Source organism: Citrus sinensis, chromosome 3, assembly GCF_022201045.2.
Source record: "Citrus sinensis cultivar Valencia sweet orange chromosome 3, DVS_A1.0, whole genome shotgun sequence".
NCBI lineage: Eukaryota > Viridiplantae > Streptophyta > Magnoliopsida > Sapindales > Rutaceae > Citrus > Citrus sinensis.
This window is the reverse complement of record NC_068558.1, coordinates 39,604,257-39,621,300: the sequence shown is the minus strand read 5'-3', so window position 1 is coordinate 39,621,300 and position 17,044 is coordinate 39,604,257. Positions and strand designations below refer to the sequence as shown.

At 32.1% G+C, this 17,044-nt stretch overlaps 1 protein-coding gene across 1 annotated transcript; it reads left to right on the top strand.

Annotated features, from left to right (window-relative positions):
- The first annotated feature begins 13,053 nt into the window (after positions 1 to 13,053).
- LOC102629950 (inositol-tetrakisphosphate 1-kinase 1-like) lies at positions 13,054 to 14,465 on the top strand. The gene has a single exon (XM_006478916.4). It carries the CDS (start codon positions 13,113 to 13,115, stop codon positions 14,106 to 14,108), a length of 996 nt encoding a protein of 331 aa, XP_006478979.2. The 5' UTR covers positions 13,054 to 13,112; the 3' UTR covers positions 14,109 to 14,465.
- Positions 14,466 to 17,044: the final 2,579 nt, after the last annotated feature.

The window sequence follows — 17,044 nt, the reverse complement described above, 5'->3', positions numbered from 1 at the left end:
TTATGTTTGGATTCAGCCAAAAATTTATTGTTGGTAAAAGTTGTAATCGGCCAATAATATATTTTCTAGGCAATTTCTTTGATGGGCTTTAATTTCTCTCTCTCTCAGTTAGTCCCGTTTTGTTTATATATGTATGAAAAGGAAAGAGCCCATGAGAGATAAAACGTGTTGTCAACTGTCAAGAGCATGAATTTTGTTGTTTAATGTGATTACAAATATAATTTTATCATGTTGTGCTTTCCCTAATCTTTTGTATGTTTTTAGCGATTTTATTAAAGTATATCTGAAATTGAAAGGGAGATTTTCATATAAAACTATGGAAAAAGTACAGACAAATGGAGGCATGGGAAAACAATTTTAAGGAGAAAATGTTGTAAAATTGTAAAAGAAGTTGCATAAATCTTTATAGTTTAACACACACAGAGACATACACAAATATAATCATTCGCAGATGTAAATGCTTTAATTTTTTTTTTAAATAACGTAAACACATTGTTAAGCCATGCAGCTTGATAGAGTTAATTTTTAATACACTTAAAGTCATGTATTTTAATAGTATTAAAAACTAACTCTATTAAACTACATAACTTAAAAGGTGTCTCCATGAAAAAAAAAAAAGGACGCTCTATATATATATTTGGTAATTAAAATGGGTTTGTAAAGTAAAACATAAATGTTTAATTTTTTTAAGTAGATCCATTAAATAAATGGGTTTAGTAAATATTTTGATGGGTTGAAATAACCCACCCAGTCACCCAATTTTCAATTACATGCCAATAAAAAGGTATGTATATAAGTTGGATATTTTTTGACTGATTTGTGCTCCTACTTAGGGATGACAATGGGAAGGGGAGGGGACCAATCTCCCCGTACCCATCCCCGATATTTTGCGTATATCCCCGTCCCCTCCCTATCCCCGTCAAAATTATTTAAGAGAATCAACATCCCCTCCCCGAATAATAACAGGGGATCCCCGAGAGTCCCCGATCCCCGAATAACTAATACATTTTTTTTGTTTTCGATTTTAAGTTAATCATATTAAAATAAAAAATTCAAATAAAAGTAAAGTTCGAAATATATCTTACATTAATATCCATTACAAAAGTCACATGCATTAAATTAATAAGTAACGCAGCATGCAAAGGATACAAACTATCATGAACAAATTAATAGCCTAATACAAAATTGTTACAAATAAAATCAAATTTAGATTCAAAATTAACTTTTCAATGGTGGCGTGGACACTTTATAAATGTGGACTATTCTCTTTACAACACAATAGTTAAGTTGAAGCAAATCAAGAGCAAATATTATATTAGATTAGATATTAAAATTGTGATTTGCTGTGGGCAATTATAACATCTAAAAATAAATAAAAAATATATTTAAGTTTAAAATATTTAATGAATATTAAAATTAAAACAAAGTTTTGGGCTAATAGAATCTGTCTGGTCTTTTTAAAGTTCTAAATAAAAATTTAGGACTTTAATTAGTTAATTAGGTCTAAAAGTTTAATAATATAAATATTTTGATATTTTTTATTTTTACCAATACTTATAATTTTATAATTCAAATTTTATTATTTATTTACTAGTAATTTTAAAAAATAAAAAATAAATTAAAAATTAAAATAGGGAAATGGGTAGGGGATGGGGATTCCACCTCATCCCCGTCCCCTCCCCGAATAAGAAATTGGGTAAAAAAAATTCTCCGTCCCTTCCCCGAATAAGAAATTGGGTATGAAATTATCCCCATATCCTCCCCAAATAGGGAAAATTTCCGAGGGTACCCATCCCTGTGGGAATTTTTGCCATCCCTACTCCTACTGTACAATTTCACTATTTGATGGTCATGAAGTCAATGTCTTTACAATGTCTAAATAACGCGCAATCTTATTAATAAAGAAGCAATTATTCATTTATTATTTGTTTTAAATATATTTTACTGACTGTTTGCAAAGATTATCGTCCAATTATTCACTTCTCAATATCTTTTCAATCATTAAGGACTAAGTATTAACCAATACCATGGAATTAGACCCAAAGCTCATGAAAACGACCTACCCTACTGTTAAGGATGATTTCTTAACCAAGCAAGGACTAAGTTAAGAAATAGAAGAATCATCCAATCATAACTTTCAAAGACAAATTAATGGAAGACCATTTAGCAAATGAAGAAGAGATGATTGGGAGAAAAGATGATTTAGACTTTGACTTAGAAGATGCTAAAGGATGGATAAATCCCCTAAATCTCTTTCTCACAGAGGGTGCACGCATAACTTGTGAAACTAGGGCAAAATGCTTTGATTGTGAAACTCTTTAAGAGAGCCATGGGACACAAACCATTGTGCAATCAGTTAAGAGTCGTTGTGGCGAATGTCGCCAAAACTCTTTTGGAGAACGACTTCTATCTAGTTCATTTTAAAACAGAAATAGATGTCGCTTATGCCCTCATTCAAGGACCTTAGACGATCCTAGGACACTAACTGATTGTTCAATAATGGCACCTACATTTTGACAGTTTGTCTGAAACAATTAATTCTGTTGTTGCTTGGATTTGTCTCCCTAGAATGCATGTCCACTACTATCATAAACACATTCTAAGAATGTTGGGATGTTTTATTGATAATGTGTTATAAATCAACTACAACACTGAATCTACGACAAGGGTAAATTTATGCATATTGCAGTGAAAGTTGTGTTAAATAAACCTCTCGTTTCGCAATTTTTATTGGATCGAAAAGTTCAAAAGATTGAGTATAAGAGCCTGCCTTCGGTACGCTTTGAATGTGGGAAATATAGGTATATTCTAAGTGAGTGCCTGGAAAAAAATAAAGTTAATGAACAACTAGCGAATTTCATAGAGGCAATGCCAACGGGGGTGCGAAAGACATGACGGTGGCACCACTGCCAACAGACAGCCATACAAGCACTTCAATGTACAGACCCTATATCTCGTAGCCAAAAAAAGAAGTCAGAGACAAATAAAAGAAACTAATATGGGTAGGGAATTCAAACATTTTTAAGAAGGCAAGGGTAAGATGGATTATATTTTTCTCTCTAGCTAATGATGATACATTGGACATGGGTCATAAATTTAGTAATGAGAGTCCTGGCAATTATTTAGAGGAGAACATGCCAACTATACCTCATACAAACCAAGCCAGTTTTACTAAAGTTAACCCAAAGACCAAATCTTCTGCGGGGACAGAGTGGGAATTCCTAGTGATAACGTCCCAAAGCTTAATCACCAGAAATCCCACATGACTATACACACACCAATGATTCCCATACAATAACTTTCCCAAAAGACACATCCACGTCCAAAATCATGCACCACCCTATGACCACCTGCACCAACACACAATAACATGCAACCACTATTAAGCATCAACATCCTAAAAATAGTATAACTGCTCTTGAACCCCTAGAACACTCTGTCATCTCCTTTACTACCCAACAGAAGATAAAATTAATAACTCTTTGGCTACTCAATCCAACCCTTTGTTCGCTCTTTTGGCTAACAGGGCTCAAGTTTTAACTATTGGCCCTTGTAGTAAACCACCTGCTGCAGAAGAACAAAATATAGGTAATTTATTGAATGATTTTGATGACAATGATTATACAGCAGAGAGTGGGGATGATGAGGATGCCTCATCAGAGTAAATGGATTCATTGGAAGAGGAAGAGGCCATGGACTTTGAACAACGAATTGCAAGTCTCACAAAGTAAGGGTGTTTTCTCTCTACTCTTTTATTAATTTTTAATGATCCATTCTATCATGTTTTAGAATTGTCAAGGTGTCTTTTTCAAGAATTTAATCGAATCTTTAAAGCTTTTATTTGGAACTATAATCTTTCTACTGTCGTTTTGGTTGAGCCTATGATTAGTTGGCAAAAAGCCAATGACTTTATTCTTAAAAGTGATTTTAATCGCTCTCATAGAATTGAGGCAGTGGGTTTTTCAAAAGGTATCTGGGCGCTTTGAAGGGAAGGCTGTTCTGTGAAAATTATATTTAATCATAAACAATTTATCCATATTTGTCTATCTAATGCATATAAGTTCGTCTCTTGGTTGATCGCAATTTACGCCAGTCCCATTCACTCCGTTAGAAGTCATCTTTGGACTTACCTTGACGATATACCGAAGACAGTTAAGGGGCCATGGCTTCTTAGGGGTGATTTTAATGCTATTTTACATCTTTTTAATAAAAAATGTGGCTCTGCTTGTACATATCGAGTTTGTTGCCACTTCAAAGATTGGTTCTATAGGAAGTAATTTTGTGATCTCAATTTCTATGGTCCTGAATTTACTTGAGGTAGAGGTAATTTACATGAAAGGCTGGATAGAGTAATTTGTAATAATGATTGGTTAGTGAAGTTCCCAGACGCTCAAATCCTTTGTATTCTGAAAATCAGTTCTAATTATTGTCCAATTTTAGCTCGTTTTGCTAGAAGTACGACAAGGGTTTGGGTTCCTATACCTTTTTGTTTTCTTGCAGCTCGGCTTATGGACAACAGATTCCCTATGTTTATCTCTAATAATTGGGTCAAGGATAGAGATTACATGCATTTGGCTAGTATTTTTGTAAGGAAAGTTAACATATGCAACGAAGAAGTGTTTGAGAATATTCAAAGGAGGAAAAACAAAATTTTAGCTAGACTATGAGGAATACAACATGCTTTGGAGTTATATTCTTTTAGATACCTTATTAAACTGGATATATCTCTTCAAAAGAAACTTGAAATTACTTTATCTCACGAAGAACTCCTTTAGTACGAGAAGTCAAGATGGGATTGGATTACCTGGGTGATCGAAACACATCCTCTTTCATGGCCAAACCATTCAACGAAGACAAACTAATAGAATAAATATGATTAAAGATAAAAATGACAATTGGATCCGTGATGTGGATCAAATAAAAAATTATGTAATGCAATTTTTTCAGAAGCTTTACTAAGGAGAATGGATGTCATAAAACTTATCCTTTTAGAGGGGGACTTCCTCACAATTGAGGACTCTATAATGGATAATCTTAGCCTGGCATTGTATAATGATGATATTCAACAAGATGTTTTTAGCATGCACCCTTTCAAAGCGCTCAGAGTTGATAGGCTTTTGTGCGGTATTTTGCCAATATCAATAGGAAACGGTTGGTGCTTCAATTTACACTTTAGTGAAAAGTGTTTTTAATGGTAGCGATATTCCTAATCAGCTCAACAAGACCTTTATTATTTTAATCACAAGAACGAATCAACTGAGCTATCTTAAGATTTATCATCTGATTAGGTTAAGCACTGTAATTTATAAGACAATTATAAAGATTATGGCTAATAGACTGAAGACTATTATACCTGATGTGATTGTCTTAACTCAGATGAGCTTTGTTTTGGTAAACACGTTATAGAGAACATTGTCATTACCTGGGAAATTATCCACACCATGCAACAGGAGAAAGAGAGTTTGGACAAATGCTTATTAAGGTTGATCTTGAGAAGGCTTATGATCAGTTAAGCTGGGAGTTTATCTATGAGACATTAAGAGAAGTCAATTTACCCACTGAACTCATCAGATTAACTACTGATTGTATTTCTTCAACCACTACGTAGGTTTTGTGGAATAGTGAATACAAAGATTATTTTTCCCCCTCCAGAGGTATAAGAAAGGGTGATCCTATCTTGCCTTATATCTTTGTGCTGTGTATTGAGAGACTTATGTTATCCTAAAGGGCTACACATATTTTAATTTTGATGATAACAAACATTTGTCTTAAATGATATGATAAATATTGTATTTCACATATTATTAGTTCTTGAAGGATAATATTTATGCAAATTATTTAGGTGAAATCAAGCTCAAGACACTCAACGGATAACAGCTTAATCAAGAACAAAGTTTAGCTTAACAGAGTCATTATAGGGACAAATTCTTGTAAAGCCAGTATGATTTAATATATGCATGATTTAGCATTTGAGAAGCTTAATATTTTGTTTAATAAATCATTATTTTTTATAAACTATAAGGTTTTATATTTATTAGACAAGTATTTTATGGATTTGAGTTTTTTTCAAATCTTGGATTAAATTGAAAAAGTTTTGAAATCAATAAACATTATGAAAAGAACCTCTTTGAAAAGTACTATAAAGTTTTAGGTTATATCATAATTTCAAAAAGTTTTAGGAATAACGAGTGTTATTTAAAAAATTCTAGATTTGGACCTACTTGTAAAAATATAAACATTTTAGGTCATAGTGTAATTTATAAAACATCTAGGCTATAATTTAATTTTGAAAAGTATTGGGTCTAAAAAGTAAACATAAAAAATATGGTGAGAAGACATAGAGCTAGAGGCTAACCGCTAATGGTTAGCGGTTAGCCGTCTGAGGAAAATTTTTAAATTTTCAAAGTCAAAATTTGCAACGGTAACTTGCACTGTACTAAGCGGTTATCCGGCTATTTGTTGATTTTATCTATAATGACTAGTTTTTATGTTAAAACTATATAAACTTAAATCTAATTCAATTTTTGTAATTTTTGCTAGAAAGAATAAGAGCATACATCATATTTTGAGCTTCCATTTTACAAATCATCATATATTAAATCTCCATTGTACTATCATTTGTTTATCGACTCTAAAAAGAGAGTTGTTTGTTGTAATTTTTATTTCTTTATCAAATTTGTGAGAATTTGAGTATGAGAAACATTTGGGTTAAGAGATTGAGGGATAATATCTTATTGTAAATGTTTATTGATATCTTGAAAGTCAATTGAAAAAACTTGAAGCCTTGGGAGGTTTCGATAGTGAAATCTCCAAGCTTGGTTTGCTTGGAAGCATGGATGTAGGCGGGAATTACCGAACCATGTAAAAATCTTTATATTTGTTCTTTCTTCCCTTACTCTTTTATTTTTTAGCATTGTTAAATTTACTTTTTTTTAAAAAAATTTCATTAAGGCATTAGATTAAATTGTTGTGTGGTTTGCTTAGCTTAAGTTTTAAAAACCCAATTCACCCTTCTTCTTGAGTTGTATAACTATTATTTCAACTTAATCACGGTATCATTCGACGGTTCAAGCCAAAAGATCAAAACCCATCCGTCTCTCCTGTCAAGGTACCCCTATCACTTTTTTTTTTTTTTTCACTGATGATCTCCTTTTATTGGTTGAAGCCTCTTTTGATGAAGCGAAGGTTATCCATAAAAGTCCTCAATACTTTCTGTGATAGTTCAGGTAAACAGGTGAATAGATATTTAAGAATGTTAAACATTCAGAGGTAAAAAATGTTAATGACACTCTTAGATTTTCGATAACTAATAACTTGGGGAAGTGTTTAGGTGTGCCAATTCTACACAAAAGAGTTACTAAAAATACATGCTAAGAGATTTTGGAAAAAGTTGATTGCTGGCTCAGTGGATAGAGTGCTAAGCACCCGTCTCTTGCAAGCAAAATTACTCTCACTCAGTCAATGCTTTAGGATCTTCTTATTTATTCTATTTAAACAATGAAGCTGCCAGCCAGTATCACTGATAAGATTGAGAAAGTTTTCCACAGATTTATCTGGTCGGGTACTTCTGATTCAAAGAAATTTACCTTATGAAGTGGTTTAATCTTTGTCAGTCAAAAACGTGTGGTGGCATAGGGCTAAAAAATTTAAAGACAATGAATGATGCTTTGCTGATGAAGATTAGTAGGGGTATTTTATCAGATCCAAGTAGTTACTTGGTGCAGGTGGTCTATCAAGTATGATTTTGATCCATATGCTCATAATCCAACTCTTTCTATTAGATATAGTTCTCATCTATGGAAACCTCTGGGCAAGTCTGGAATAATCTTATTGGTGGTTTACATTAGGTCATGGACAATTATAGGAAAGTTTATTTTTGGTGGGATATTTGGGTGACTACCAACATGCCTCTCTATCATCTCACTCTTGCTCAGATCCTTGAAGACATGGCTAAGGGGTGTGTAGCGAACATTGTGACTCCTGAGGGTTCTTCGCATTGGAATCTCTTTAGCTATCTTCTTTTTCATCATGTTCTGTTGACGATAGTTGTAATCAAACCTCTGGATGTTAATTGTGGGAATGATCTTTCTATTGGGCTCACTCGAACTCAGGTATATTCACGGCTAAATCAGTATATCAACAGCTTAGCAGTAGAAAATTTACCAAGGAAAACTCCTGTTGGCTGCATATATAGAGTTCGAAAAGGCCCCAACAGATTAAATTCTTTATTTGGCTGGTTGTTCAGAGCGAAATAAAATGCAAACCAAAGCTATCGACGCGCCATATTAACACGGACATAGCTTGCCCTTAGTGTCATGAGATGATTGAGGACACGCTACATGCTTTTCATGATTGTTTGTGAAAAGGATTTGGCATGAGCTACTACTGAAAGATGATTATGGTACATTCTTCTCTTTGTCTTTACATAAATGGGTGTTCTATAATCTGAAAACTAATGGTCAGAAGGATAACAATGGGAGTGGGCTTGCATTTTGGGGTAGTTCTTTGGAGAATCTGGCACTGGCATAGTAAGTATATTTTTGAAGAGAGTGCTACCAGTGTTGCTAATATGGTGATAAATATTAAGTCTAGAGAGGAGAAAATTCACAGAACTTTTGATGTACTCAATACCAACAAGTACATAAGAGTGGAAGAGTACTTTGGTTGGGTGTTTTCAACTTTAGTCTTTTTACAAGTTGAACACAGATAGAACTCGTAAAGCTTTAGAATTGGCTTCTGCAGGTAGCTTAATCAGAAATGATCATGGTGAATAAGTTGAAGGTTTTTGTATGAACATTAGGCTGTGTTCAATCATACTTACTGAGCTTTGGGGTCTCTACCAGGGTCTTATTCTGGCATGGAATAGAGGCATCAAATCGCTACTTGTTGAGGCTGATAGCTTATGCATGACTCAGCTTTGGGAGAACCAAGATGATACTCTTAATGCTTTGTCTCCCCTTGTTAAAAGCATCAAGGCTCTTCTGGCTCAAAATTGGCAAGTCTTTGTACACCATATCGACCGTAAAACGAACATTGCAGCTGATTTCCTTGCTACTTTAGCTCTCTCGTTACCTCTTGGACTCCGCATTTTACCAATTTCCCCTCCTGGTGTTAAGGTTTGGCTGCGTAGTGATAGCTTAGGGACTACGTTCCCTCGTGTGGTAAAGCTTTCGTTTCTCTTGCTAGGCTCGTTGTCTTATATATATATATATATATATACACACACACTATATATATTTCTCAACCACTAAAAAAAGCCACCAATCTCTCAACTCAAAACAAAATGAAAAAAAATCAGAACTTCTTGCAATATCGTTTCACAATTATATACATTTATTTGCTCTCCAAGTGTATGTGACCCAATTTCTAATAATATTTATAGTTTTAAAATATTTACATTTTTATATATCGTTTTTTTTCCTTTTTTCATTTTATTTGTTGAGAGAATCAACATACTTTCAACCTCGTCTGAGGGTTGATCGAATGATTTTCAAATAATTTTATTTGACTACTTGAGTTTGAATCATGAAAAATTGACGAACTAAAAATTAATTTGTACTCTCTTTACTTATTTAGTTTTTTTTTTTTAAATGCTTGTATCCTCCGTGGTCCTTGCCATTAAGTAATATTGATACTCGGGGATTTTAGATGTATCACCCATTCGAAGTGAACGTCACCTTTTAAATTACTAACACATGGGTTAACTTTAGTAAACATTCAAATAAATCAACAAATATCAGTACCCACAAAAACACACATGAATGAAATGTGGATGCCTTTGCTAATTATTGGATATATTCTTAATAGAGTAGTGATATTGGAACCCTTTATTTTATCTTAACAACCCCTCCCTTTTAAATTATCTCCATTTACTTTCAAAATTACTCTATTACTAATAAATATATTATCTTAATGGCTCCAGCATCTGGTTAGCAAAGTCTCAGTCGCCAAAATGGCCTCTCACAACACTTGTATGACATAACATGTCTGTACGAAGCGAAGGCGTAGGCACGTCTATATGAAGCGTAGGCGTAGGCACTAGCGCCGCACCAAAAAGGAGCACAACATTGGGCTTTTTGTCGTTTAAGTTTCTAGAAAGAAATATAGAAGAGAGAAAGATGGAAAAGGAGGCCGACATAACACAAGAGGAAGTGAGCAAGGTAGAGGAGAAGTTGTAGACTGAACATGGAAGAGTTATTGTTCTTCCTAAGTTCCTCAAAGATCAACTTTTTGGTTCATTTTTCATTTTTCATTCTCGTCAGCTTCTTCGGGGTCTCAAGATGTATACTAGCTTAGTTTTTTCATCTAAAATCTGTACGTTGTGATAAATTATTTGGTAAAGTTAAAAGTTTTTGAAATACCAAATTTTGTTATGATTCTATCATAGCCCCATGAATTCTTCTGAAAATTTGTTATGTTAATCCTTATATATTTGTAACTCCGACACCGTTTTCTTTGTTTATTGGAGTAATTTTTTCTTGTTTCCAATATCTTTTTATTTGGTACATACTTGGGTTGAAATGAATATGATTTATAGGTTTTGTTATCCGCTAGGTAATAGGTTAAGAAAATAAGGGTATCTTTAAAAATAAATAGAGATAATTTAGAAGTAGGGGAGTTGAAATAAATTGCGATTTAAATATCACTGCTCTTATTAATATTCTAAAATTGTGGTTAATATTCTAAAATTGGCGAGGCACAAGAGCCCAAAACCCAATCAAGCCATTTAAGATAGCATGGGGCTAGTCAGCGGACTCGGAGCATGAAGAGAATTCCAAATTATTTATGACAAATTAAGTTGTTGGGGAAGATGAATTAAAGCAATCACGTTAAAAAAAAAACAAAAACCAAAAAACAAAACAAACGAACAAAACAAAACCAATTGGGTATCGATTTATGGAAGTCCAAGTCTTGCATGGCTGCATGAGAAGGATGTAGTACTGAGCAAAGGGGCCATTGACTTGGAGATTTTTGGAAGGCAAATATAGAAAGATAAAGAATAATATGCATATAATGTTTAGATTTTTCTAGTATTATCTCAGAATTTTGATCTCAAGCAATGTCACGGTTAATCATTGATTTTAACATGTGATGTTCACTTTGAAAATTGAAAGCATCTTTTGCTTTTCGGGCGCCGCGGGGTGGGATGGCCTATTACACGCCATATAAAATTAAATTAACAAAGTTTACGAAAGTGAGAAATAAAGGTGGTCGCTTATAAAAAAACTATATGCTAATTGCCAATTTAGCAAGTTTATTGGTGCGGTACAGATGCCATAGAGATTATTTTAATTTTAACAAAGTTCATGGAGATGATAAATAAATGTGGTCGCTTTTAAAAATTAAGCTAATTAAACGAGTTCGGTGTTATGGTCTAGACTCTAGATGTCATAGAAACTATTTTAATTTTATAAAGTTTATGAAGGTGCGATTTATAACGGTGGATGTCGTTGATAAAAATTATTTTAATTTAGCAAGCTGAATTGCACGTGATAAACATGATCAAGTTAATTGGCGGAGGATATGCAATGGCTAAGATGCACAAAAACAACATTGTATTTATTTATGTTTCATGGGCTTAGCTAAATGGTTTTCAAGAAGTTAATTGATCACCTAGTAATATTGGGAGAATATTGAGATATTCTTCTTGTTAAACAAAAGTAATACTAAAACTATAAACACTTTGTTCAAATTATCATGGCATAACAAAATAGCAGTTTGATGAAAAAATTAATTAAAGGAAGTCAAGGTTGTTTTTATATATGTACAAGTATGAGGGGGCCTTCTCTCCGGTGGATATATATCTACACTAATTTTCATATGAATTCGGTACACTAATTTTTATATGAATTTGTGATTTCACAATGGTGTTAAAGTCTTTTATAATGTTGTAAAATGATTTACAATGGTATTAAAAGGCTTTCCCACCATTGTGAAATCCCAAATCTACGCCTGAGATTATATATATATAGTTTTGATCTAATTTAAAATTTTGGATTTTAATGAAGTCTAAGATGAATTGACAATGGTGTTAACATATTTTTATAGTATTATAAAAGTATGTTTACACTATTGTCAACTTATTCCGGATTGAAAAATTTTCCTATATATAATTTTGTAATATATTTATAAACTCTTGTACAAAATGACAAATTATTTTTGTGTAAACTAGTATGTTATTACATGATTGGTTGAATAAAAATACTGTATAACCGGTATAACTTATTTTTATTATTTTATATTTACATTGCAAACAATCATAATATGACATTAATTTGTAGAGAAAAAATTTATATGAGAATTCATAAGTGTATGATTATTCTTAAAAAATAGTAATTGTAACTTTAACATATCTAACTCAAAAAGCAAAACTAATGGACCTTTAGTTCAATGGGAGAATTCTTGCACTTACAATGGTGAGTGCAAGGGTTTGAGCTTTTATAAGAGTTTTATGGAGGTTAGTTTCAGTACTCCCTCAATTATCAGCTAATTTGAGTGCATATAGCTTCTCTCTTACGAAATGTGAGTGGAATAGACATCTCTCGAATATTAGAGAGAGTTTAAAAAAGTTGGGCAAATATTTCAATGGGTCAATGTATATCTAATTTGAGTGGAGATAGTATATTCCTTACGAAATATGAGTGGAATAGATAGACACCCCTTGAATATTAGAGAGCATTTAAAGAATTTAGGGTCAATGTATGACGGAGATCCTAGTTATATAATATAATTATAAATATTAATTATAATATTTGATATAATATCAGTAATATAATAAATTTTTTATAAAAAAAACTCAAAAAGCAAGTACTGAACTGACTGCTTACACAAAAAAGCAGCGTTTTTATTATTTAGGATACAAGTTGAGAATCCGAATTTCCTTTAATGCTTTATTCTCTGTCACCGACAGAACATTAATTCTTTCTTTTTTTCCTTCTTATTATATTGCACTTGTTTTGAGTCCCTTTTAATTCAACTATTCTCTCCACACGTAGCTCTATTTAACGTTGTACTTTGCCCGCTCTCTTATTCTGTCCATACTCAAATTTTCTCTCAACTTAATTTCTCACATCCCAAACAGTATTAAAACTACTCTTCCCCACAAATCGCAAATGTCTAATCAATTTGAAGGTCAACCTTATTACAAAATCGGCTACGTTTTTGCTCCTAACAAAGAGCAAACCGTCATCCAACCTTCTCTCATCACCAAAGCAATCGAACAAGGCATTGGCTTAATCCGCATTGATCCGGACAAACCCTTGACCGAACAAGGACCGTTCGATTGCATCATGCACAAGTTGTACGGTCCTGATTGGACTCAACAGTTGCAACAATTCTCTTCCCGAAACCCTAACGTCCGCATCATTGATCCTCCCGAATCAATCGAAAGACTCCACAACAGAGACTCAATGCTGGAAGTGGTATCGCGTTTGAAGATAGAGTTGAATAAGGAAAAAGTCAGTGTACCGAATCAGGCTGTCGTTTCTGAAACCGAACTCTTAACTCGTGATATGGCGATTGAAGAGTTGAAATTGAGGTTTCCGTTAATAGCAAAGCCTTTGGAGGCCAATGGGAGTGACAAGTCGCATCAAATGTATTTGATTTTTGACAACGAAGGGCTTGAGGTTCTGGAGGCACCGATTCTATTACAAGAATTTGTGAATCACGGTGGTATCATCTTCAAGGTCTATGTTGCTGGTTCGAGTGTGAAGTGTGTGAAGCGAAAGTCATTGCCCGATATTTCGGAAGAAAAAATGAAATCTTTGAAGGGTTTTCTACCATTTTCTCAAATATCATCAAATTCAGTTGATGCTGATGAAGAAGTTGATTTAGAGAAAACTGAAATGCCACGAGAAGGCTTTGTTGTGGAATTATCAAGGGCGCTGAGAGAAGCATTAGGGTTGAATCTTTTCAACTTTGATTTGATTAGAGATGCTGGAGAGAGGGACGGGTATCTTGTTATTGATATTAATTACCTTCCTGGTTATGTAAAATTGCCTGGCTATGAAACTCTCTTGATGGATTTTTTCTTGAATGTTGCCAAAAGCAAGGCTGTAGAAGAAGTTACAAGTGGAGATGAATTGAATGAAAGTGTGTGCTTGCAGTGATAGTATGATACTAGCCACTGTGAATGGTACCGACTGTCGAACATGTGTAAGTTTTATTTATTTGTTTCCCCTGGATATGTCATATGTGTACTTTACTCCCTATGTTCTTGACTTATCAGCGGCTTAAATTTGTGGGGAATATGTGTAAAGGTTTTGACCTTCCTTCCACATATTTCCTTTTTTTTTTCTTTCTGCCGTCGTTTCTTCAATAATGTTTTAAATTAATAATTCAACAAACTTCCGGTGCTATTTATCGTAGTGCAGTCCTAATGTGATATTATCCTTTTGCAACCAGGAATTATTCCATGAAACAAACAATATAAACTTCACTCTCGTTGATAATAATAGCCTAAAGGCTCAATTTATACAAATTAAAGAGACATGTTTCAAAAAAAAAAAAAGAATAATCACATAATTGCAAAGACTAGGAGATTATGCCTACTAGCCGCTGGAGTCAATCTTGCAGTTTAAATGAGAAGTGATAGTGATTCACTTTCTATTGTGGTAACTTCCGTCCAAGGTTATCTATGGTGGCTGATTTTTTGCTAAACCTGGTAAACTTCCTTCCAAGTTTCAAGGTCACGGTGGCCGATTTCTTTTGCTATAATGCTATGTTGATTAAGATTAGATACTTAGAGGCTGTGTTTTTTTTTTTTTTGACTTAATCACTTATGTGACTTAATTTTAATCAGTTAAATCATTAACTTATTTGTTTTTTCAACCTAATGAAAATTTTTAGCCATTAAGTCACTAAGTTATTAAGCTAATTTTTTTAGCTTTTTGCTTAATCTAAAAAGTCTAAATGATATCATTAAAAGATATTCTCTAAAATATCCCTATCTAATTACTTAATTTTCATTCTTATCTAAATAAAATTTAATAATTAGCATTATTACCCATTTCTATATAACTTGTGATAATATATAGTGGTAGACTATTATTATTTTTATCTTTTTATTTACTTTAGATTAGTATTATTTATCTTCATAATTTTTTATGAATATTTTTCATATAAAAAACATCATAAATTATAATAAAATTGATCAACATCTATAATATAGAATATTAAAAAGTGTATTCAATTGAATATGATTTATGTTATGATAATTTATTATTTTATTTATATTCTTTGAGATGTTTATTATTTATTTAATATTTATAATTTGTAAGGAAATAAATGTAAAAATATTAGTTTTTCATATTTTTTTAGTTAAAAAACAAACAACTTAATATTTAATTTTTAGTGATTCAGAAACAAAAATATTATTCAGATCAAACATTCAGTTTTATTTAGAATTCAGACTAATTTAGGTCTATTTAGATATCAGACAAAAAAATAAACACCACTTTAGTTAGGATACTCATCAATGTGTTACTAATCATTTAATGCCATGTGTATAATATTAATGGATTTTATTATTAATTATTAACCTATTACACAAGACATGCTCTGTAGTAGAATTATCATTTTCAACTTGTTCCTCTCAATCATTAGGAACTTAAATCTCTATAACGACCTTACAAAAAACGAAGGTAATTATGTTTAAAACAAAACATATTATTATGAACGCAATATTTTGAAAAAAAAAAAAGAATATCTTCAAATTTTATAATTTATTAATTGATCAATAAGTTAATATTCATTAAAACAATATGTTTTTCTTGACCACAAAGCTCTTAATTTATGATGTGTGAGTTTATATGTTATATTTTGGTGGCATGTTTATTTTATTTGTTTACAATTAACAATAAGAAAGCATGGTTGGAACCGAGTCGATTAATCTGACCTCGCGTATGCCTACAAATAATACTTATACTCCCACTATAAAATTCCAAATGCGATGTTGTTATCGTCATCATCGTATAGGATTCACTCCAATCCAATAACATCTTAATTATACTCACTCACGTATGCTAACCTTTTTCCAGTTAATTAGGTCACGTTTAATATTAAAGTGTTGTAACTTAAAAAGTTATAATTATTGTGAAAAAAAATATAATTATGAAATAAAAGTTAATAATGTGTAGTAAATATAATTTGTAAATAACAACTTTGACAAAAATAATAAAGATTATAGATTTTTCATTATACAAGTGGTAAATCAAATCAATTTAGCTTTCAAATTATAGCAGCTAGTATTTATCAAACACTTTATTATTGTACCTTTTAAGTTACATCTACATAACTTCAATACTAAATAGACATTAATTTATCAAAGAAGCCGGCAAGAAATCATTAGTCACCGTCATCATACTTTTAGGATTCAATTCTTTTTTCTAACAGTATTTTTTCGTTCCGCAAGTTCATTCCCAAAGTTGAGGTTTTTGATGGTAGAGAAATATATATATATATATAATAAAAATACAAGAATGGAAGAAACTTTGGGCACTCTTGGTTTTGTGGAGAACACGATCGATAAAAAAAAATTAAAATAATTAAAAATTTAAAAAAAGGGGGAATAAGATTTTTTTAATTAAAAGGGAAATTATCATTTGTATACCCTTAGTTTACACCATTATAAAAAATACTACAACACTTTGAGGGTATATCAATCGTCCACCCTAAGTTAACAAAATGTATCAGCCGACCACCAAACCGTTAGTTGCCGTTTAAATATGATAACGTCACAAGGGTAATCTAGTCTTTTCATATGATACATGTGATAATTTAAGAGTATACAAGTGATCAAAAGAGAATTTAAGGGTATACAAGTGATAATTTTCAAGGGTAAAATCATCAATTCACTGTAATTCCGTTAACTTTCAAACGGCAATTAACGGTTTGGTGGTCGGCTGATACATTTTGTCAACTTAGGGTGGACAATTGATACACTCTCAAAGTGTTGTAGTATTTTTTATAACAGAGCAAATATAGGGTATACGAATGATAATTTTCCTAATTAAAAATAAGAAAAATTAGGAGCTAACTTCAGTTT